Source organism: Solanum lycopersicum, chromosome 3 (genome assembly GCF_036512215.1).
Source record: "Solanum lycopersicum chromosome 3, SLM_r2.1".
In the NCBI taxonomy this organism is placed as follows: Eukaryota; Viridiplantae; Streptophyta; class Magnoliopsida; order Solanales; family Solanaceae; genus Solanum; species Solanum lycopersicum.
The window spans coordinates 66408773-66430127 of NC_090802.1; the positions used below are offsets into that span (position 1 = coordinate 66408773).

A 21355-nucleotide genomic window follows, 5' to 3' on the forward strand; every position below is an offset into this window, starting at 1 on the left:
TAGACAATATGGAGTGCATTAATCCAACGTGCCAAACATTAGACCAACAAATAATTAAAGTATTATGAAATTAAATTGGACAAATAATAGATAAAAAGAAAAGAAAGAATTAGTCTAAGCGAATATAGATCAATCTATTTACAGATTACAAATTTCACGTTTTAATTATTAACAGATATTCCTCTTTATATTTTTACAAAAGTATAAAAAGATATTTGATTATCCGTGCATAAAAGTTAAACTCGATTATCTATGCATTTGCGGGATAGGGAAAACTTCAACTTAAAGCAGAAACTAGCAGTGAAGTTGAAGGCTTGCCTTTAAGGATGAATTTTACATGTTTTTAAGTTTTGTCCACTTCCAACACCTCAATTGTATTCCAAGTTTCCAAATATATATAGCTGTCTTTGGATTAAAATAACAGACTTGCCAACCTTTATATATCAACACATACTAATGTGATCCCATGACCAAAAAAAAATAATTAATTTTTGTATAGTTTCTTTGATGCTATTCTATCAAAATATAATCAATCAAATATCGTGAATACTTTGAAAGAGTTAAAAAAAAAAAAAAATGGAGGGCAAACACAAGTTTTTTCATGGAACACTTGAAGTCTCAATTTTTCGTGCCACATCTCGCAAGTCATCTCTTCCCTTTAAGGTAAGTGATTTATAAATAGTACATTAGATTTCGCTCATCAAAGTTCTTACAACACCGCGATATTTGTCTCTTGAGGCTAAATGTTCTCAATGGTGAATTGATCATTCAATATCCAAGTCTTTGTTCAGTGCTATCCAAGCGCATTTTTGTCTGAATCTTTGAGGAAGAAGAACCATAACATTTTGTGGTTCATACTCGTAAAGTGTGTCTAATCAGCACATCACGGACTGCACTCTTACCAGTAGAACAGAGCCCTTGAGCTGCAATAACAATAAGTTAATTAAGGTTTAAAATCCTCTCTTTTTTTTTATATTTTGTAGTGTATTTCATCAAATGGAAAACCTGCATTTGTGACAATCAAGATTGATAACAAAACAGTAGCAAAAACAACACAAGAAAGCGATCGAGTATGGAACCAGACTTTTCAAATCCTCTGTGCTCATTCTCCAGACACAACAGTTACCATTACTCTCAAGACAAAATGCTCCATCTTAGGAAAATTCACTATTCAGGCAAACAAGCTCTTAAACGAAACGAGTTTAATCGAGGGATTCTTCCCACTTTCTATAGAAAACAAGAAGCCAAAGAAGAAACTGAAGTTACAGTTCATTGTTTGGTTCAAGCCAGCAGAAAATGAACCAAGCTGGGGAAGAATACTAGAGAATGGTGCATTCACAGGATTAAAAAATTCGTCGTTTCCTCAAAGATCAAACTGCAGTGTGACTCTTTATCAGGATGCACATCACCAACATATGTTCCAACCTCCATTTCAGACGAGACCTAAAAACTTGTGGGAGGACATATACAGAGCCATTGAGGATGCAAAGCATTTGGTTTACATTGCAGGGTGGTCTTTCAGTCCTAAAATGGTTTTGGTAAGGGGAAAAAACTATCTACATGTCCTTTCCTTTTTTTTTTGTTGCATTGTTTTATGTGTGTATTTTGGTGTTAGATTGAGGTACATAAGTTGAGGAATGAGTTATCTCTTTTAAGGTTAAGTTAGACCCTAGACCCAATATCGATTTTCTTGACATGGTATCAGAGCTCTAGGGCATAGAAAGAATTTCAAGCTAGGTTGAAGGTATGTCCAAACAAAGGTTATTTGTCCAAGGGACATTCGTTTGTTTCTAAAGAAAGAATGAATATTTTGTCAAGTTCTACATCTAGGAAGGGTCTTTATGTTATGTTATACGCGCTTCATGAGGTAGGGGCGTTAGATAGTTTTTGTAGTTGAGTTCAGGTCTGGTTGAGTTAGACCTAATGTCCATTTTCTCAACATTTGAACACTGGTGCCTTCTCTTTTCAGGTCCGTGATCCCAGTGCAGAAATTACACATGCAAAAGGAGTAAAGCTAGGTGAATTGCTGAAGCGTAAAGCAGAGGAAGGTGTAGCTGTGATGATCATGCTTTGGGATGATGAAACATCCTTACCAATCATCAAGAACAAGGGAGTGATGAGAACACACGACGAAGATTCTTTAGCTTATTTCAGAGACACAAAAGTAGTATGCAAATTGGTTCCCAGATTACACCATAAACTTCCCTCATTCTTTGCACATCATCAGAAGATGATAGCAGTAGATTCAAGAAGTCATTTATCATCAACTAGTCGAGAAATTACTAGTTTTCTTGGTGGTTTAGATCTCTGTGATGGTCGATACGACACAGAAGAGCATTCCCTGTTTAGAACTCTAAACACAGAATCACATTGCTATGATTTTTACCAAACAAGCCTATCAGGTGCAAGCCTGCACAAAGGAGGGCCGAGAGAACCATGGCACGATGCTCACGCTCGTGTCACAGGGCAAGCAGCTATGGATATACTCAACAATTTTGAACAACGATGGAATAAGCAAATTGGCCCTTCTTTGCTCATTCCCATAAGATCCATTCCAGAACTCAGCAATCAGCCAAACATGGCTTCTACTGATCGGGATTGGAACGTTCAAGTCTTCCGATCAATTGATCATGTCTCCGCATGCCCTTTACCTAGGAACATGACAGTTGAAAGAAGTATTCATGAAGCTTATGTTGAAGCAATCAGACGAGCTGACAGATTTATATACATCGAGAATCAGTATTTCATCGGTGGATGTCACCTTTGGGAGCAAGATCAACATTGTGGTTGCAGAAACTTAATTCCAATAGAGATTGCACTAAAGATTGTGAACAAAATCAGAGCTAAGGAGCGGTTTTCTGTGTACGTTGTGATACCAATGTGGCCAGAAGGACTGCCAGAGAGTGATTCAGTGCAAGATATCTTGTACTGGACTAGGGAAACTATGAAGATGATGTATAAATTTATAGGTGAAGCGATTAAAGGAAGTGGCGAACAGGGACATCCTAGAGATTACTTGAATTTCTTCTGTCTTGCAAACAGAGAAGAAAAGATCAAAGGAGAATTTGCTCCTCCTTATTCTCCACATCCAGAATCACAGTACTGGAGAGCCCAAAAGAATAGGAGATTCATGGTTTATGTCCACTCTAAGATCATGATAGGTATGAAAAGTCTTCCTCTCTCTCTCTCTATATACTCATGCAGTTTTGATTTAGACACAGTAAAATCAATCCGTTTTCAAGTAACGTGTCCATCATGACAAAGTAAACTAGTTAACGGATCAAGCATTCTATCTGACGGGTCAAAATGCAACCCAAACTCAAACCTACAAGATTAATATTGGAGATTGAAGGCCGATTATGTTGAGCATGTTGTGTTAATGCCTGTCATTTGACTCATCTTGATCCAACTCATTTTGACCCATTCCAACTCTAGCAAGTTTGACTCAACTCGCACATTTGCCACTTCTACATGTCGTATTTATTGATCATTTAGACTAATAAAGCTTACATGCTAACAATACTTTCTCTAAATTTTCAGTGGATGATACATACTTACTGATTGGTTCTGCTAACATAAATCAAAGGTCCATGGATGGGAAACGAGACACTGAGATCGCAATAGGATGCTATCAGTCGAAAACTGAAGAAGAAGACATAGATCAAAGGGACATTCATGCATATCGTATGTCATTGTGGTATGAGCACACTGGACAAGCGGAGCAAGAATTTCAACATCCTCAAAGTTTGGAATGTGTGAATAGAATCCGTTCCATTGGAGACAAAATGTGGAAAATTTACGATCAAGATGAATTAGAAGACATGAAGGGTGTTCATTTGGTTACTTACCCTGTGAATGTGACTGCAGAAGGTCATGTAGAGGATCTTATGGAGAGAAATGGTCACTTCCCCGATACTGAAGCACCAATAAAAGGGAAAAGATCAAAAGTTCTAGCTCCTACAATTACCACATAGACAGAAAATAACAAGTTGGAAGCTCGGAGCCCTTTACCGATGATTCTGTACATGCTAAATAGTACTAGTAGGTTTCATCATATTGGCAGATTTGATTGTAAAATAACAAAGAGAAGAAACAAATCAAACAATCAGTTTCTTGTGACTACAGACTATGAGACTAGAGCAATATATAACATAACAAAAAAGAAATACAGTAGTAGTTTTAAATGAATTATGTATATAAGAACATTTTGAGCGCAATAGTCTCAAAGGTTCTTGCCATTTCCATGGATTTCAAACAAAATAGAATATTGAAACTCCATTCTTCTTTATAAAACACATAGGATAGTGATTTGTTCCAAACTTTTACCATATTATCACATGAGAGAGATCACAGCAGAGGCAAAAAATGAGTGCTTTGTACAAAAAACTATGTGCAGCTTTCCAGCATAATATAGAAGAAAAGCTGTGAGTGGCACACAGCCCACAGCAATCTGCAATAAGGTTCTGAAACAAAATGAAGTACAAACAAATTTTTCGAAGACGATTTGGACTGCAGAAAACTTCAGGGAAATTGAGAATCACCAGTGCCTTTCAGCTTTCCTTTGCATGAGCTGGGTTATAATTCTCAATGGCATCCTTTAGTTTCTGGAGCTGCATTATATTTTCCAGAGTAAGTTCTTTCAAAGGAAAATTGATTGAAAGGTAAGAACTGTAATGAAATTCTTCTTCCCCAGAACTAAACAGAAATATTTAGGTCACCACATTATCAGTTAAGAAATTTCATTTACAAAAGATACCCTAGTAATGGAGTTCCTACTAATAGCGACGAGATTAACAATCGGATAGTGTCAATCAGTACATTGCTACGCAGGGTAACTAGGAACAAGTTATTCCCAAGTATACTAAACAGGAACCACCAACATAATAAAAAAACAGACTGATGCACTTCATGGTCCTACCTTTGCGAGAGAGCAAGAAAAGGAATCCAGCAGACCGTCAGCTCCTCTATAGAAGTGGAAATATGGAAGGACTTTTACATTTAAGCTTTTGCACAAAGACTTGTTCTCATCAAAGTTCACCTTAATGAAAAGAATCTCTGGGTGTTTTTCCGCAATCATGCAGACCTGGCCATTGAGAAGTGAAAAAACAAAAAAATTATCTATTAGGATATCTTGGACAACATAATCTTGTTTGGCATTTGTTAGGAGGTGTGTAAAACTGGTAAGCGTTGATGGTAAACCAAATTTTAAAAAGGAATAAGTAAATATAGAACTGTAAGCATGGTGATTCAAACAGACAAACCAAACGACAAAAAGAAATTACTAGAAACTTAATGAGGCCAAACCAGAGTAATGAGTAAATTAAGAACATATTATGATTGTGTAAGTTGAAACTAATCAATAAGGAAATATTAGCCCAATATCGAACGTTAGAACATAGTAAATCCTGATAGTTACAAGAGGAAGATGAGAGACCAAAGTAAAATTCACATACCACACATTTAATAGCAACACAACTATGTGCTTAAATCTCAAGCTAGTTGGGATTAATAACTTAACGAGTACAATCAAACAAATTATGAGTACGTCCTAAATTGAGTGCAGCCTTCTCTTCAACAGTCAGAACATAAAGAAGCTCTATGTGTAGCAATTTTACTTGCAATAACATGAATGGAAACAGATTCTAATAGAAATAGAGAATACAATGTCCATGTCATGGGACCAACAGATTTTAATTGCAATTACATGGGAACATTCTCCTACTTTTTTTCCCATAAGCTCCAAAAGATACAAAATGGCAAAGGAGATATAAGATACTTGTGCAAAAACACTTCATCCATATTAAGAAGGTTTATCAAGTAGAGGGGAGTGGGGACTATAAAATTTGAGAATGTCCACAAACAATAAGGCCACTTGTAAATGAAAATTTTCGAACTGCATTTCTAATTTCATAATTGATTTATCAAAAAAAAAAATCACAAATGAGATTGATCATGTAATTATGAAGCAAAATGTTTCCTTCCTCTATTAGACCTATCAGCGAAAGAGCGCAAACCACAGGATGAGTATAGTTATACATCCAAGTAATATTTGCGAGAACAACGCATTCCTTATTTTAAAAAAAGCAATGGATCATTATTCAGGGAAAGCTTATATACTCACCTTGGGGAACAATGCACGACAAGAGGCACACCATGTGCCATAGAATTCAACAATCACTAATTTATCACCAGCTTGACTTAAAGCATCTAAAAATTCTTGAGTTGAATGAATGTCAACCATATTTGAGGCATTCTTTTCCCACCATTTTGGTTGATCAGTTTCAGCAGCAGTAGCATGTACCTGATGTCGAGAAAAAAGAACACTGTTGCTTCACATTGGAAGTAAAAACAAGCAATGTTTCATCTATGCAAAACGGGTAGCTAAGGGAACAACTAGACCCTAGTGATCTGTTCTAAAATAAAAAAGCTTCACAGGGGTCTTTCTTCTTCTTTTTCCAAATTGAAAGGGGAATAGAGCACGATTAGGAACTGCCGCTAAATTCAATTGAGATGAATACCACCTAGTCTTTCATAAAGCTCCAAAATTCCGCACCTCTATAAGCAAATTAACACTCAGCAACTGGTTCTTCGGTAATTAACTATGAATCCCCCAAATTTCAGTTTAGATGAAAAATTGAATAGTTTTAAATTGAAAAATGCAGAAGGGGTTGCCGAGACACACACAATAAAACAAGAAAAAACCAGAAATTACCTTGAAACAAAGCAAAGGCTTGTTGAGAGCATAATCAAAAGGATTAACAACACGAGAATCAACAACCCTTTTGCCCCATGAGTTCAATTTAGCAGCTTTAAAGGGAATTGAAGAGTAGGTGGTGTTTGTAGGAAAAATGGAAAAGGGGGAAAAGGAAGTAACTCGAAGTGAAAACAAAGAGTAGCCCTGCATACTCCGTCTCTCTTTTTCACATTACAACAAGAAGAAGATGAACAGAGAGTGAAGTAGACAAGTAGTTGAAGCTGGAGATTTATGCCACGATGCTTCTTGACCCAATAATGGCGAGTAATTTTTGTAAGCAATTTCTATATTTAAATTATTCCGATATTGTTTATAAGTTACTATTTTAAAAGCTAAATTAGATATTCTACTATAAATTACAATTTTCTTTTATATTAATATGATAAAAAAATACATCTTAATTAAAAATTTTATAATTTAACTCTAAAAATAAAAATAATGACAAACAATACCGTATCATGGAGCAGAGATCTAAATACACTTCTAGATCACTTTTATTTGCTTCGGTGATGTTGAATTAAATGACATAGTGATTGGCAAGATTCAAGGCGAGTTTGACGATAGGGTGTACTTAATGTCATACGTGATTGTGAAGTTTGATGCACAAGGCATAGGAAGTGGCAAGATATGTACAACAAAACTATAAAAGATAAAATTTTAATAAGTGAGGGCTAAGCTGACCATGTTAAATGGAGTTGAGGGATCGTTCGATAAGAGGTATTAAGAGAAATAATCCATGTATAATGTACGCTGAGATTCCAAACTCCATCCAAGTCGGAATGAAATTAACATAATGAAGAATAAGCAACAAGCTGTCCAGTACAATTCAATATAAAATAGTGGCAAATGCGAACCTATGATGCAAACATTTTCAGCATAGTATACCAATCATTGAAGTCCTCCGATATGTGCCATGTTGGTTCTGATAAATTCTGTCATCTTACTATCAAATCCAACAATCTGTTTTTTTTTTTCTTTGGATCCCCTTAAATCCCGCTTTTGCATGCATAACATTGTGTTACTGCTCATAAACACAACCTCTGGGAGCATAAAAATGTTTTTAAAACATGTCAGTCCATTTTGAAATTTTTGTTATGCAACTCACATGTTGATTTGGTTATCCAGGATGCCGCGGTGTGAGCTGATTCACAGTCAAAAGCTCCTCCTCCCAATCATAACAACACCCTTCAACTCAGCCCTACGTGGGATTGTAAGTTAAATTGCTTTTGCTGACCATTCAACATCATTCAGAAATACCCCAATTCAGATTGGCTTACATCAGATCATCATGAGTTCCTAGACCCCTCTTCATCATAGGCATTGCTTAAATCAGACGTCATGAGCTCCCACAGCTCAACTTCGACACTCCTGCCTTTCTTACCATAGTCTACACTTGTCCCCTGGCCATATCAAGTTGGGTAACTCGATCCTAGAGTGTTTCCTTAACAACAGCTGCCCACAAATGTCATCCCATAGCATAAAGACAGCAAGATAAAAGTAAAGGTAAATTGAACAAAGCTTCCAGCTTTCATCTGCAAAAAAGGAAAGAAGAAACTATGATGAGATCACTGTTTGCAAGAAAATTTAAGAATCATAAATAATTATAATAAACAAGAGCTTTGTGGAGAATAATGCAACTACATACAGCATGGTGAGTTTGAGAACCACATAACAAGACAATGGAATGTAAAAAAGGAAAATCTATCAACCGTCAGATAGAACCACAAGATACGCTGATCCTTTTTTTCTTTTGGACAGAAGACAGAGAAGTTAATGCATGATGTCTTGCATCAAATTGGTGCAAAGTGGGTGAGATTACATGCCAAAGTATGTGAGATAAAAATGTGAAGCCAAAGCTTGAGTGTCAAAAACATCCATGTTCCAAAGTTGATGATGCTCAAATGGGTGTGTGGGCATGCTAACAGAGATGTGATCAGGAAAAAACATATACATACACAACAATTGTGTATTGATGCGCTAGTAGGAGGTGTGAGAGGTTGGTTGTAGTAAGAGTTAGAAGAGGTAAAGGTCAAGGTAGGGTGAAAAAGAACGGAGGAGGAGATGATTACACAATGTAGGACACAACTTCAATTTTCTGAGGACATGACCCCGAGATAGGATAATTTGAAGGTTTTGGGATTATGGTAGAAGTTTTATCGCCTTTTTGTGTATATCTTGTCCTTCTCTCTCAAACCCCACTTGCGAGATTATACTAGGTATGTTAGTGTCACAGTAGAGAACAAAGACTAAATCAATGAGCAATCCAAGTGGAACAATAGTGTCCATTCTGAAGAATTGCTTGCACGATGGTGAGCCGAGATATTCTGGAACTTACAGCACCTGCCACCTAGGTCACTTGTCTCAAATGCCAACAAATTTCTCCATTAACCTTAGTTTTCTTCCAACTTTGCCCCTGAACTAAAAGCCAACTGTCCTCAGTGAGCATTGAACAGTAAAACCTCATAAAATACCTCGAGAAAAGTTGCCAATGAAAAGCAAGCATAATTTAATTTTTAAGGTTAACCTTTTCATGTCACCAACTTCAACGATCAAGCAAAGAACCAAGTTCACTCCACCTTCTGCCGATATGAGTGTGATTCCTTTAAATGACTGCCTTTTACCAACTACAGGTAAAAGCTCACATATTCAAGCACCCAAAACCGAGTATTACACTCAAAATAAGTTGGCCTCCACATAAATACAAGATTGTCGCAATGTAAATAGTTTCAGTACCATTAGCTTCCTCTACTAAACAGGAAAAGTGTTTCAACTACTACATAAAAGACCGCAAGATGAAACTAAGCATAGGACAGACCATTGTCTCATCCAATAATAACATGCCAGCAAGGTAGATTTCTAATTGTTTCTTCAAACAATAACTACTACATCTCATCTGTACAATTGTGTCTGTCATTCAAAAATAAGGTGCCTACTATCAGCAAGGTAGACTCCTTATTGTTTCTTCAAACAATAACTACTACATCTCAATCCCATTTCACTCCCATCTGAACTCTATTAATGTGAGCTTGCTCATATTACCAGTCTAAAGCCTGAAGAGAGGAGGTCTACGATAGGCTGACCAAATTATGATGAATCCTCACGCAACTTACATCTTCAACCACTGTTAAAAATATGTTGTCCTTTCCCAGGACAAGTAAATTAGCATCTCATACCGTAAATACTTGAATGTCGAAGTGAAATCCTCATATAACAAATCAGAGTTGAGGGTCAAAAAACACATCTAAATTATCATTTTCTCGCAAGTTTCACATTTCAACTATTAGTTCTTTTCTTTTCCTACATTAACTATCATTATCTATGTATTAAAACACATCTCAAAACTGATTGGGCCAATTATCAGTTGTTCCCTGTTTTTTTTTTTTTCAAATCAGCAACTTTCTGTGTCACTGTCCGTTGTTCCCAATCCTTACCTGAACTGTCACAATCTACTCAACTAGGCATATCTTATACATAGATGGTGATAATTAGGCAGGACAAGGATAGATTATGATAGTTCAAGTAGGGAAAAGAGCTAATAGTTGAGGTATTAAATTCATGAAAAAATTATAGCTCATCTGTGTTTTTACATTTTAATCATCATCTCAATAAATCAATGTTGGTTTATCTAAATAATGGCTCATGTCTTTTTATCAGTTCCTCAATTGGTTAACGTTGGTTTCCCATTTGCATCCTTAGAGGAACTTCCAACAAACAGTTCCCTAACAACAAGGGGAAGCAACAGTGGAAGAGACAACACAACAAAGGAAGCAAGCACTGCTAACAAAAGACAGTTGAGAATCTCAAAGTGAACTCCTTCCCCCACACATTCCCAGTCAATGGAAGCCAAAATATATTCTTCCTTTCAATTAATTATGAATTGCAGTGGTCTGACAAAACAAGGATGCGTCTCCCTGAAGGACCTAACAACCCCATAATTTTTCTATTGCAAGTAGTAAAATGAAAAGGGATGGATACAGAGCATAATAATAAGAAAAATATGGGGGCCATTTGGTTTGGGTTGTAAGGTATATAATTTCCACGTTTATACCAATTTAGTTGGGTATGAAGGAAATTTTATCTAATGTTTGGTAGATTTTTTCTGTTCCCACATAAATAAACATACAAATGCGGGAAACTATGTATTATTTATATGGGATGAAATGAGGAAAAGTGGGCCTTAAGTAATGCATGGATTAAACTGCTAAATGACCAACAAGAAAAAGTCAGCAGCATAACTTCTCCTCAATCCAAACAACTCTTAGAGGTTAAAAAAAACCTAGAATCTATAGGATAGTGTAACTAAGACTAAACCTAGACTATAACCATCACAATCAGTACCCTAAACATTAGCCTGGTCTCGGCAAGAATTAGTCTTGATGAAAATAAAGTCTATTTCATAAGCAATACAGAAGAAGAGTGGGAATGGGAGTTATCTAAATATTCCTGAACATAAACACAGAGACAGAAAGAAGATAGAGAAGCACATCCGAGAATAATCTCTGGTAGAAAGATAGTACAATTTTAGGGCCCGTCGAAACAGAATACTTGCCTATGGAATTTTGATAGGCAGTCATCACTTGCCAATGTAGCTTCCACTGTCGTCACTCAAGATTTCAAGGACCATATCGATGTACGCGAGAAACTCGGGCTTCCATTGCTGCAGCCAGGATGACTGGCCTTATGAGTATTATGGCACAGCCACCTGTTAAGCGAAAGGTTAAGGAAGAATTACCCCAAGTTGTCGTGGATGCTGCATTTTCAAATTCGAAAATGGGTTAAATCAGATCAGCGAGGGTATTTCAGCTCTCAACTCGATTATGCCAGCTTCACCACTCTGTCTGTCCCTCAACTTGTAACCATGAATTCATTCCAAAGAACTGACAAGAGTCACAATACCATGTTGATCTATTTTGAGCTGTGGTAGCAGCCTCCAACAGAACTGATAACTTGATATACCAACCCACAGTAAATGCTGAGTAATACTAAACCTGCTATCTCCCCAAGGCACAATCCTTTCTCTCCGGTACTCATAACAATTCGAGTTCATCATTAACCATCAACCTCGTGGTTCTAACTCAAATGAAATTGAGATAAGATAGTAACAACAATTCCATAGCATTGCTATGTTTGCAGCAGACGACTACAAAAGCAGACTGCCATTAACAAGTGCAACATTTATGAGATAAACATGCACTGCTGCTGACATTCTTCCAAAACTCAACCAGAGCCGTTAACAAGAACCTCCCAAAATTTTCAAGAAACAGGAGAGAAATATTATCAATACAATCTTCACAGTGCAATATACCATAACGGTTGTGGAGGCAACATTCATTTCCACTCTATACTTATTACTCTGGCCTCAACAAAATATCCTATATGCTTGCAGAATAGTAATAATATGCAGTGCAGAACTTCTTCACGTGAGTCTAGTTGTGCATATTCTGATGCGGGTTATTGCACTACATCAGCTTCTTCTGCCAGTGTTAGTACCAACATACATAGCTCAAGGGAAGTCCAAAAGAATAAAATCGAGAAATCACGGGTTTGTGATGTCCAAAAAGCAAACCACCTCATGGTTAAGCTCCTCCATATCCCAAAATACTGCTAGTAGGCCAAAACATTGGCAACTTCATATTCTCTACACTATCTACTAAGATAACTAAATACACCATCATACTTCTGAATTCATCAGCTAGTTTCTTGCAAAATGCTTCGTGATAATAGAAACTTAAACTGCTCGCTAGAATTATCAAGACAATCAAATGCTCAGAAAGCACAAAATGGACTGAGAATATGTACGCAACGAACTCAAACATTGCTATTTAAACTACAAAGTCATAACATAAGTCATTAATTAAAAAAGTCCAGTTCCATCAACTATGGAAGAGCCTTAATTACCCTATACAGTTTAAGATAAAAGGCAGCACACAGTACTTCAGTACCCGAATATATGGTTCCACATCAGGGACTCGGAAATATAAACACAACTACAAGAATAAAAGAGAGGCCCTTCTTCCTATTGGACAGCAAGCGAACAGAGAACACCTCAGCGACGATTCATTTGAGGTTTCTCAAGTCCTCCCCGTGAAGCTGAAGCAGCACCATACAAAGGACCCCTGTCAGCAGCACCCTGAGAATAATGGATGAATGTCAATGCACCAAGTCGACTCTACCTATGATGTTTGCTATGACCACTAAAATAACTCCCAATCAAGTGACTGGAAATATTCATACCATATGGACCCCATATCCCTCGCCATAAGGTGCAGGGAAACTTGCATCATGTCTTCCATATCTCATCCCATATGATCCACCTTTAGCAAACAGATAATAAATCGTTAACATAAGCAACCAAAAGAAGAAAGCATCCTCTGATTTCTTATTCTGCTTAACCACTCTGGACGTGTCAACTGTATGATCTAATTTTGTCACCGGTGATCAAGAGTGAAACATTTTCAAGTCTACTACTCAAACAGAAGACGGTTATTAAGGTACAAGTCGTAATCATTCTTCACACTGCCTTTAGCTAAAGAAGGTAAGAAAAATGGATTCTGAAGAACTTACCAAAAGATCCTATAAAAGGGTTGAAGGATATCATGTAAGGTATATATCTTCTCCTATATCTACATTTTATTTTTGAGGGGGGTTACTTGGTGGCATATACGCCTACTTCTAACATCGAACAAATGGAAGTAAAGGGGACTTCTCAGTGCAACTCAAGAATGAGATTCTATACAACTCCCAGGTTTCAAGGCCATTTAGCCTCAAAGTACAAATCTTGCAATCCATTAAATAGAATCAGAAAATCCTGATCAAGATATGGCTGATTTACTTGGAATCACTACTAAAAGCCTTGTAACCTAACTCTACAACCGGTTAGAAAGAAACTCTCAACTTAATAGCTCAAGCCTAAAAAAATATAAAAAGATAATGCTAAAGAGACTCATACAATAAAACCCCATAAAAATCCAAGGCAAATATTACCACTCAGCAACTATTCCCACCCACCTGAATGTTTGGGACCTTTGAATCTGAGTCATCACATGTTTTTGTGATTCCCTACTTCGATATACAAAAGCTTGTCGATGGCGTATTTTCCCCTATTACCAATAAAATTATTCATCTCATGAAAAGCATGTATGGTCTGCATACACTCTACCCTCTCCAAAACCCACCTATGTGAGTTCAGTGTAAGTTGCAAAAAAAAATTGTGTTAAAGAAGAATAGCTCCAGATCCTAGGATTGCCAGATTAGGCAATACCTAAATAAGCATGGAGGCTAACCTGGGACAACAGATTGGGAAGAACACAACAGTGAGATTACAATATCCCAATAAAACGTATAGACAATACTTATATAAGAGCTATTTAAGAAATTATAAGAAACTAGAAAAGAACCAATATAAGAATGCATTCGCATATTAACAAGATAATGTTAAGTGGATCATTTGCTAATTCAATCTGCATGGCCATTACTGAAGAAATCTAATCCAGCTGTAAGAAGGAAGTCGTTCAAGAAAACTAGATTGTGCCTTGCAATGGCAGCCGGCTGCAATGAAGATGGGGGACTCGTGGTTGTAACCAATGGAATCTATCGTATTAAATAGAAGTATGTGGAGGAAAATATAACCAAATGGTGGATCCACATGTTGGGTTCACTTGCACTCGTGCTCCATTTTCTAACCACGTGTAATACTATTGCAAATTTTATAAACTTATCTATATTTGACTTGGGAAACCTAGGCTGTAAAGAGTCTATGATGCACTCTAAAAAGCTATGCTGCACTGCAAAAGCAATAGATCAGGGGTGTGAGATAAAAGAAGGAAAAAGGCGGTGCTTTTTTCTTCTCTCGATGAAATTGTGTCTTGTATCAAATACAGTATAGTACTATATTCTTAGCCCCTTATTCTCCTTACAATTTCTTAACTTTCTGATTCATTTCTGACCATCCATCACCATTCCTTGAATACTTCCTCTCATTTCATAGGATAAATCAGAAAATAAAGAAGTTTATGATATAAATCTCTAAATAAAATTATCTCCTAAAAGTGTGGGAATAGTTATTGAGTTCGCTTCAACTAGATTCCAAAGATCTATGTTCTCTTGAATAGATTCTCTTCTTTCAGTTACAACTGAATAGAGAGTAGTGGAGGGTATGTTGCGTTGTTGGACAGCAGAGAGAGTGGACAGTGGTAATCAGATGATAACTTGCTAATTTGTGGGAATTAATTTGTTCCTGGGTCTAGTCTACAAGACTGATAAAATTGAGAGGAGGAAATCTGCTAGGTATTGGCTGCTGTTAGAAGTATATGTGATGGCCTTCAGAGATATGTGCATATTTTAACATTACTAGATACTCATTCGAGAAATAAATTGCAACAGAATATCAGGGGAAATGGCTGAAATCTCAGAACTGATTAATGATGTGGTACAGTTTGGTCCTCCTTTATTTGGAGGATCTTACGCGCTGAGAAGGGGAGAAAATCATAGGAGTGCATCAAGAATTGACACGTTTCTCTACTCTAGCGAGAGGAACTATTCTTACAGATCAGACCGTCCATCCTTCCTAAACTTAGCTATGATCAGCCCATTTGATTACACGTAGTGAACTGGAGTAGAAGATATTGGCTGCTGTTAGAAGTATATGTGATGGCCTTCGGAGATATGTGCATATTTTAACATTACTAGATACTCATCAGAGAGATCAAATTGCAACAGAATATCAGGGGAAATGGCTGAATTCTCAGAACTGATTAATGATGTGGTACGGTTTGATCCTCCTTTATTTGGAGGATCTTACGCGCTGAGAAGGGGAGAAAATCATAGGAGTGCATCAAGAATTGACAGGTTTCTCTAGTCTAGTGAGAGGAACTATTCTTACAGATCAGACCGTCCATCCTTCCTAAACTTAGCTATGATCAGCCCATTTGATTACATGTGGTAAACTGGAGTACAAGAAATCTTACTTAAATTTGAGCAATGGTGGCTTGTAGTAGAAGGATTCAAGGACAAGTCAAAGGAAAGAGATGGTGGGGAGCAAGACCTTCATGAATATGGTTGACACTGTGGATGGAAAGAAATGGGAGGTGTTTCGAGTACAGATCTAACTCTATAATTAAAATTAAGATGGAAAGAAGCTAATGTAGAGGAAGCTTACGAGTTAGTAGGGACTCTAGGGTCTCTATAATTAGACTTGGAACAAAATTGTTCAAAATATTTTGGAGGTTCTAGCACGTTCTTAATGCTGACAAATACAACTTACCCGATTGTGCACTATTATGGGAATTAAATCAACAGACACCCAAAGCCCAAACTTTAATGCTTCTCAAAGTTCCCAAAACTAAGTCTTATGGATTGCGGAAAAAATAAAGTAATGATTCTATTTAGACTTTGCCATTTCAGCATCAGAAATCCCCAAGACACTAGCTTCAATGGTTACTGATGGATTGGGTCAAATCTGCTCCCAAAAGCAATTCGAGAAGCAGAAAAACAGCACCTCCACTAGAAAGGAAGACTTCCCTTAACATGCTTCTAAAATAAAAGGAATAAACTTGTAAGAACATACCTGCAGCCCATGCTCTACCATCAGAATTAGAAAGCTCGGCTCGTAGCTTCTCAACTTCACGTGCCATAGTAACCAAATTTGTCTCCATTGCCTGTCTCTGATCCATGAGTTCAATTTTTGCCTTCTTTTCGTACTCAATGGCAGACCTAGAATTCATGAGCAAATTAATACAAGGGTTTCAACTCCTAATGGGCACCGGCAGGTTTGAGACATAACAGCATTCCATGTTAATCATCTCCATAAAAGAAAAAAATAATAATAATAGCAGATACCTAGCGCGCAAAAGCTCTTGATGAAGCCCATCAATCTCACCCCTGAAATGAGGAATCTGTTGGATATCAGCTTGTAGCTTGGCAAGGTCCTTGGTGAGGGTCTGCACCTGGCCAGTTAGATCCTGCTTCATAATATTTAGCTTCTGAACTTCAACATGGAGCTGTTTAGCCTCATTTTTCAGAGGTTCTGTAGCTCGAAGATCTCCTTCAAGCTTTAAACCTCTTTCGATAAGTTCCCTGGAGCGAATTTCATGCTCCACTTGCATATCACCTATGGCAAGGTTCATTCGATATACCTCCTCCTTTGCAGCAGCTGATTCCCGTTGGAGAGCTATTCGATCTTCAACTAATCTCCTGTTTTCACCCAGAAGTCTGCGTATCTCAAGATGTTGTATTTCAAGTTCCTCTTCTAACAACGCAGGATGGAGAGAGGGTCGAGGCATAGGACCCCGGGCAATATGCCCTTCTGCAGGAAAGCCCCGGCGGTTATCAAATGCTTCCCGAGGAACGCGATTTCTTCCTGCCATCTCACACAGTGCTGTAAAAGAGTAATAGCAGCAAAAAGCATTAGACCACAACAATAAGGAACAATCATCTTGGAAACAAGAAATGATACGGCAGTTCAACTATGTCTTAAACAAAGCAGGTGAGTACAGCAATTCAACTTAGTCTAAAACAAAGCAGGTGATGTAAGTTGCAAAAACAAATTTGCAGAAGTTAAGGCAAGCAACAAAGGGAAGCTTCGCAGCCCTAATAATATTGCAATTCTTGATAATACCAAGAGAAAACAAAAAAAGATTTTGACATAAATTTATAATTCAAGTTCCTTTATTGAAGGGGGGGAGAGGAATTCCAGGAAATAGTATATAGAGATAGACAAGTTCTTTAATAAAAAAACAAGTCTATCAGACTATCACTGCCTGGTGGCATTCCAGAAAAATCTACTATATTGAAACTAAGTATCAAAGTTCAAAAAGTCTAACAAAAGAAGAGTAGAGTGAGAATAATACTAAGATTGTCAATCAGTTAAGAAAGATAAACATGTAGTTTGTAAATACACAGAAGTACATCCCAACCTGTAGACAGACAAAATCTAGTAGGTACTCATTTCATTCAAAAGTAAATAAAAAGAAATTTATGAAGATACTAAGGAGAAAAGTCAGGAAATCCATTAAAAAAGGGTAAAACTGCTCCTACGAACTAATGATCTCACTCCATCGCTCAATTGCATGTCAGGTGCACTTCTGAATGTTGACTATCAACATTAAAAATAGTGACAACAGCAAAAAAGCAGTTTACTGATCCATAAATAAGAATTCATTCAATTGGCAGGGTCAGATACTGAAAACTATCACTATACAACGTTACTTGATGCCTCCTTAGATGTGAGACAAACCTTATTGTGATTCTTTTTTGTGTCTTGTCATGATTTTATAAATTATCACCTCCGACTGTTTTCCTCGTCGTTTTTGTTTCAATTCTATTGCCACCGCTTAAACAACCATCCATCTACCTACTCTCTTCATTTCTTTCCTTTCCCGTCTCCTCTTGATTGAAGTTTTTGTCATCTTGCTTTCTTTTTTTTCACTTTTACCTAATCAATAAAATTTATACAGTTTCCACGTGTGTATCTTTACAAAGAGTCATCTGCTTTCTCAGAGCAATGCAACAAACAAAGAAGATTCTTCAAGAAGTCTCCACAATAAGATCGCTTAAGACTGAATTGTGATATTTCAAAGATTGCCAAATCGAAAAGATCGAATCAAAGATGTGACCAGATTTCATACCAAAAGGAACTAGAGAAAGCTGGATGTGGTCGGACATAAAAGATGTGCGTGCATCTGAATGTTGATCAATTTTATTTTTATTTTTTTTATGACAAGGGAAATCCACAGCAGCTACCCTTTGGGTGCACATAGGGAAAAACCCCGCTCCAATGTTGATCAACTTTAAAAATAGTGACAACTGCAAAAACGCATTTACTGATCCAAAAAAAAAAGAATTCATTTAATGTTGATACTCCACAAGACAACTACCACTATATATCGTTACTAGACTATTTGATGGTCCAGTGGTTTGTACTTAAGACTTCCATGTTGGAGGTCTCAAGTTCGAAACCCCTTGCCAGCAAAAGCAAAGGATTTGCCTTTGGGTCGAGCTAGTTGCACCAGGTTTGATCGGATTTCATACCTAAGGAAACTAGAGGAAGTAGGATGTGATCGGACATAAAAGATGCACATCTGAAGGTTGATCAACTTAAAAATAATGACAACAGCAAAAGCGCAGCTTACTGATTTCAAAAAAAAGGAATTCATTTAATTGGCAGACCCAGAGACTGCGCAAGAAAACTACCACCAGACAACTGCAAAAGCGCAGCTTTCTTTCTTCACTTTTACTGGATTACCTTTTTTCTCTACTAATCAATAATCAGTAAGTCCCTAAGATATCTCTTTTTTCTCTACTAATCAATAAGTCCCTCAGAAATCTGTTGGGGAAGAAATTTCTACAATTTACACGTTGGATCTTTACAAAGAGTCATCTTCTATCTCGGAGCAATGCAACAAAGAAATAAGATTCTTCAAAACGTCAACGGAATAAGATCGCTTAATACTTAAGCAGACTTGTGATATTTCAAAGATAAGACAAATCGTAAAGATCGAAAGATGTGATCGGATTTCATACCTTATGTAACTAGAGAAAGCTGATTTTGATCGGACAAGTCGCCGTAGAGGTGCCTCCGGCTCCGCCGCTGTGCAGAATTGTTTGTGCAGAAATATTTTAGGGTATTTTAGCGATGAAAGTGCAAGTGAAAATAGAAGTACAATATATATTCCATGAAAGTTTATCACGGTTAGCTCATGGACCTTTTGCGGATTGGGCCTACCATTGAATATTAAAAAATATTTATGTTATCATTTTATCGAGCTCAAGTTAATCTTATGTTTATTTTTATCGATCGTATCTGGAGAGATAATACATGAAAAATAACTTTATTTTAGTCGGAAAGGTTAGCATAACTTCTTTAACTTGAAATAATATAGATACGTTATATTCGAAATTTTGATAAAAATTTTTGGTGTTTTGTGATTTTAAAAAGAAAAAGTAAAAGAAAATAACCTAAAATAGAAAAAAGATTACACGGAATAAACATATGAAGCTTTATGCTTCAAAGTGCGACAAAACTTTTTCTACTAACGCGATTGGTTTACGGAACAAGGAGTTAAAGCAAGAGTTAAGAGATTGATAAAGAAACCTGGTTGAAGTCAATCTTGTGTTCAATTTCACAGTTGAAAGGATTTCTTTTGACCATCTGTCTTTCGCTTCTCTGTTTTCTCCTAGCAAAGGTAGGTGAAAGTCAAACATTTGACTTGTGGATTCACGATTGCAGTCAGTTGCTTTTCTTGTAGCAGTCATTTTGTTCTTGACAGATTCGATTGGATGTTCATAAAGTTTTCTATTTTTGCTAAAATCATTCCTTAGTTATAACTTAAATCTAATGTATAAGAATTCTTATATTATATAAGTGAGTAAAAAATAACTTTATACTATCTAATAATAATAAGAACTATCCTTCAGTCTATTTTTGTTAAGAAACTAGTTGTACCAATAAAAAATATATTTTTTTATTTAGTTATATTTTTGCCACAAAGAAAAAATCAAAGTTACCTAAAAAGAATAAGTATATGGATAGAAAATGAATCTATCATTCTCAAAATTTGATTTTTGTATGTTGTTAGTTTATATGTTTTTAGCATCATCAAGCAAATTGACTTGATATAAGTCTTAAAATATTTAAACGGTCGATTCTGATGGTTAAAAATATTATGTAAAAAATTCATTTTAAAAATAGGGAAAATTATATATTATAGCAAACTAATAACCTAAAATAAATGGAGTAGTTAGGGGTTTAATTTAATTGTGCTCTATAGCAAACGTTTGCAAAAAATTGTCAGGCGCCTCTCTCCCAAATATCTCGCTCGCCACTCTCCTCCATTCTCTCGCTCGCTTCCTCACTTTTTATACAAACACAAGTGTATAAAAATTGTTTCTAATTGTATAAAGAAGAGAAAATTGTATAAATACCTATATTTTTGTTCCCTTTTGTCCCCTCTTCCAGATCTCGCTCACCACTCTCCCAAATCTCGCTCGCTACCCTCGCCTTTCTCACTTATACAAACAGAAGTGAAATGTATAAATTGTGTTTCCGTTTGTATAAAGCGTGAGAAAATTGTTTATATATATATAAAGATTGAAATGCCAATAATTTTAACAATTACCAATTAGAAAAGTATTATCTAGTTTTAGAAAAAATAAATAAAAATAAAATATAAAATTTCAATTTTTAACCTCACGTAGAGCGGTGCACCCAGTCATAAGTCATTATCGCATTATTTGATGTTCACACATGTACATTTTAATATTTTTTTAAAAAAAATATAATATTACTATATATGATCTCGGACAGAAAACATCATTCACGTGAACTTGGTGACTCCATAGATAGGTCAAATTTTAGTTTTTCAATATACATACTAGTGTTAACACCTTTTGATACAATTTTAAAATTTAGGAAAATATAAGGAATCACAAAAATTCCAAACAAGGTTCTATGTTAAATTCTATAGTCATATTTTACTCTTTTAATCAAGTTTAATTATATCTTATTGTGTTCGTACATATTAATAATAATAAGAAGCAAGTGAAATACAAAATATATATATATATATAACGGCCGCATATTTTCTTATTTAACGGCCATAATAT

At 36.2% G+C, this 21355-nt stretch overlaps 3 protein-coding genes across 10 annotated transcripts; 1 reads left to right on the plus strand and 2 right to left on the minus strand.

Annotated features, from left to right (window-relative positions):
* The first annotated feature begins 466 nt into the window (after positions 1 to 466).
* On the plus strand, positions 467 to 4188 carry LOC101244067 (phospholipase D alpha 4). The gene is made up of 4 exons (XM_004235558.5): positions 467 to 663; positions 984 to 1538; positions 1970 to 3161; positions 3541 to 4188. Exons 1-4 carry the CDS (start codon positions 577 to 579, stop codon positions 3972 to 3974), a joined length of 2268 nt encoding a protein of 755 aa, XP_004235606.2. The 5' UTR covers positions 467 to 576; the 3' UTR covers positions 3975 to 4188.
* On the minus strand, positions 578 to 7219 carry LOC101244357 (thioredoxin-like 2-1, chloroplastic). Of its 4 annotated transcripts, XR_011220193.1 has the most exons (6): positions 6713 to 7219; positions 6122 to 6301; positions 4919 to 5083; positions 4542 to 4610; positions 3849 to 3915; positions 578 to 923 (listed from the first exon to the last, which is right to left on the minus strand). XR_011220193.1 is itself a non-coding variant. In XM_010320205.4 (5 exons), exons 1-4 carry the CDS (start codon positions 6902 to 6904, stop codon positions 4551 to 4553), a joined length of 597 nt encoding a protein of 198 aa, XP_010318507.2. In that variant the 5' UTR covers positions 6905 to 7219; the 3' UTR covers positions 578 to 923; positions 4542 to 4550. The 4 variants fall into 4 exon arrangements, 3 of the variants coding, with proteins under 3 accessions (XP_010318507.2, XP_019068730.2, XP_004235607.2); XM_010320205.4 differs by lacking the exon at positions 3849 to 3915; XM_019213185.3 differs by lacking the exons at positions 3849 to 3915; positions 4542 to 4610.
* Positions 7220 to 7474: 255 nt separating this feature from the next.
* LOC101268750 (protein FLX-like 3) lies at positions 7475 to 19601 on the minus strand. 5 transcript variants are annotated; one of them, XR_011220192.1, is made up of 7 exons: positions 19274 to 19601; positions 16592 to 17129; positions 16320 to 16465; positions 12989 to 13068; positions 12697 to 12884; positions 8032 to 8286; positions 7475 to 7952 (listed from the first exon to the last, which is right to left on the minus strand). XR_011220192.1 is itself a non-coding variant. In XM_004235557.5 (5 exons), the coding sequence occupies exons 2-5, from the start codon at positions 17116 to 17118 to the stop codon at positions 12801 to 12803; spliced, it is 837 nt and encodes a 278-aa protein (XP_004235605.2). In that variant the 5' UTR covers positions 17119 to 17129; positions 19274 to 19601; the 3' UTR covers positions 12549 to 12800. The 5 variants fall into 5 exon arrangements, 2 of the variants coding, with proteins under 2 accessions (XP_010318506.2, XP_004235605.2); XR_003246170.2 differs by having other exon boundaries at positions 7475 to 8286; XR_740633.4 differs by lacking the exons at positions 12697 to 12884; positions 12989 to 13068.
* Between the last annotated feature and the right edge of the window lie 1754 nt (positions 19602 to 21355).

Excerpts from the sequence above, each read along its gene's own strand:
- LOC101244067 (XM_004235558.5), top strand. The coding sequence starts at position 577 with ATGGAGGGCAAACACAAGTTTTTTCATGGAACACTTGAAGTCTCAATT. Across the intron at positions 664-983 it reads AGTCATCTCTTCCCTTTAAG|TGTATTTCATCAAATGGAAA; the intron begins GTAAGTGATTTA and ends TATATTTTGTAG. Across the intron at positions 1,539-1,969 it reads TCAGTCCTAAAATGGTTTTG|GTCCGTGATCCCAGTGCAGA; the intron begins GTAAGGGGAAAA and ends TTCTCTTTTCAG.
- LOC101244357 (XM_010320205.4), bottom strand. The coding sequence starts at position 6,904 with ATGCAGGGCTACTCTTTGTTTTCACTTCGAGTTACTTCCTTTTCCCCC. Across the intron at positions 6,302-6,712 it reads AGCCTTTGCTTTGTTTCAAG|GTACATGCTACTGCTGCTGA; the intron begins GTAATTTCTGGT and ends TCTCGACATCAG. Across the intron at positions 5,084-6,121 it reads GTCGTGCATTGTTCCCCAAG|GTCTGCATGATTGCGGAAAA; the intron begins GTGAGTATATAA and ends CTCAATGGCCAG.
- LOC101268750 (XM_004235557.5), bottom strand. The coding sequence starts at position 17,118 with ATGGCAGGAAGAAATCGCGTTCCTCGGGAAGCATTTGATAACCGCCGG. Across the intron at positions 16,466-16,591 it reads CAAGAGCTTTTGCGCGCTAG|GTCTGCCATTGAGTACGAAA; the intron begins GTATCTGCTATT and ends CATGAATTCTAG. Across the intron at positions 12,885-12,988 it reads AGGGATATGGGGTCCATATG|GGTGCTGCTGACAGGGGTCC; the intron begins GTATGAATATTT and ends CATTATTCTCAG.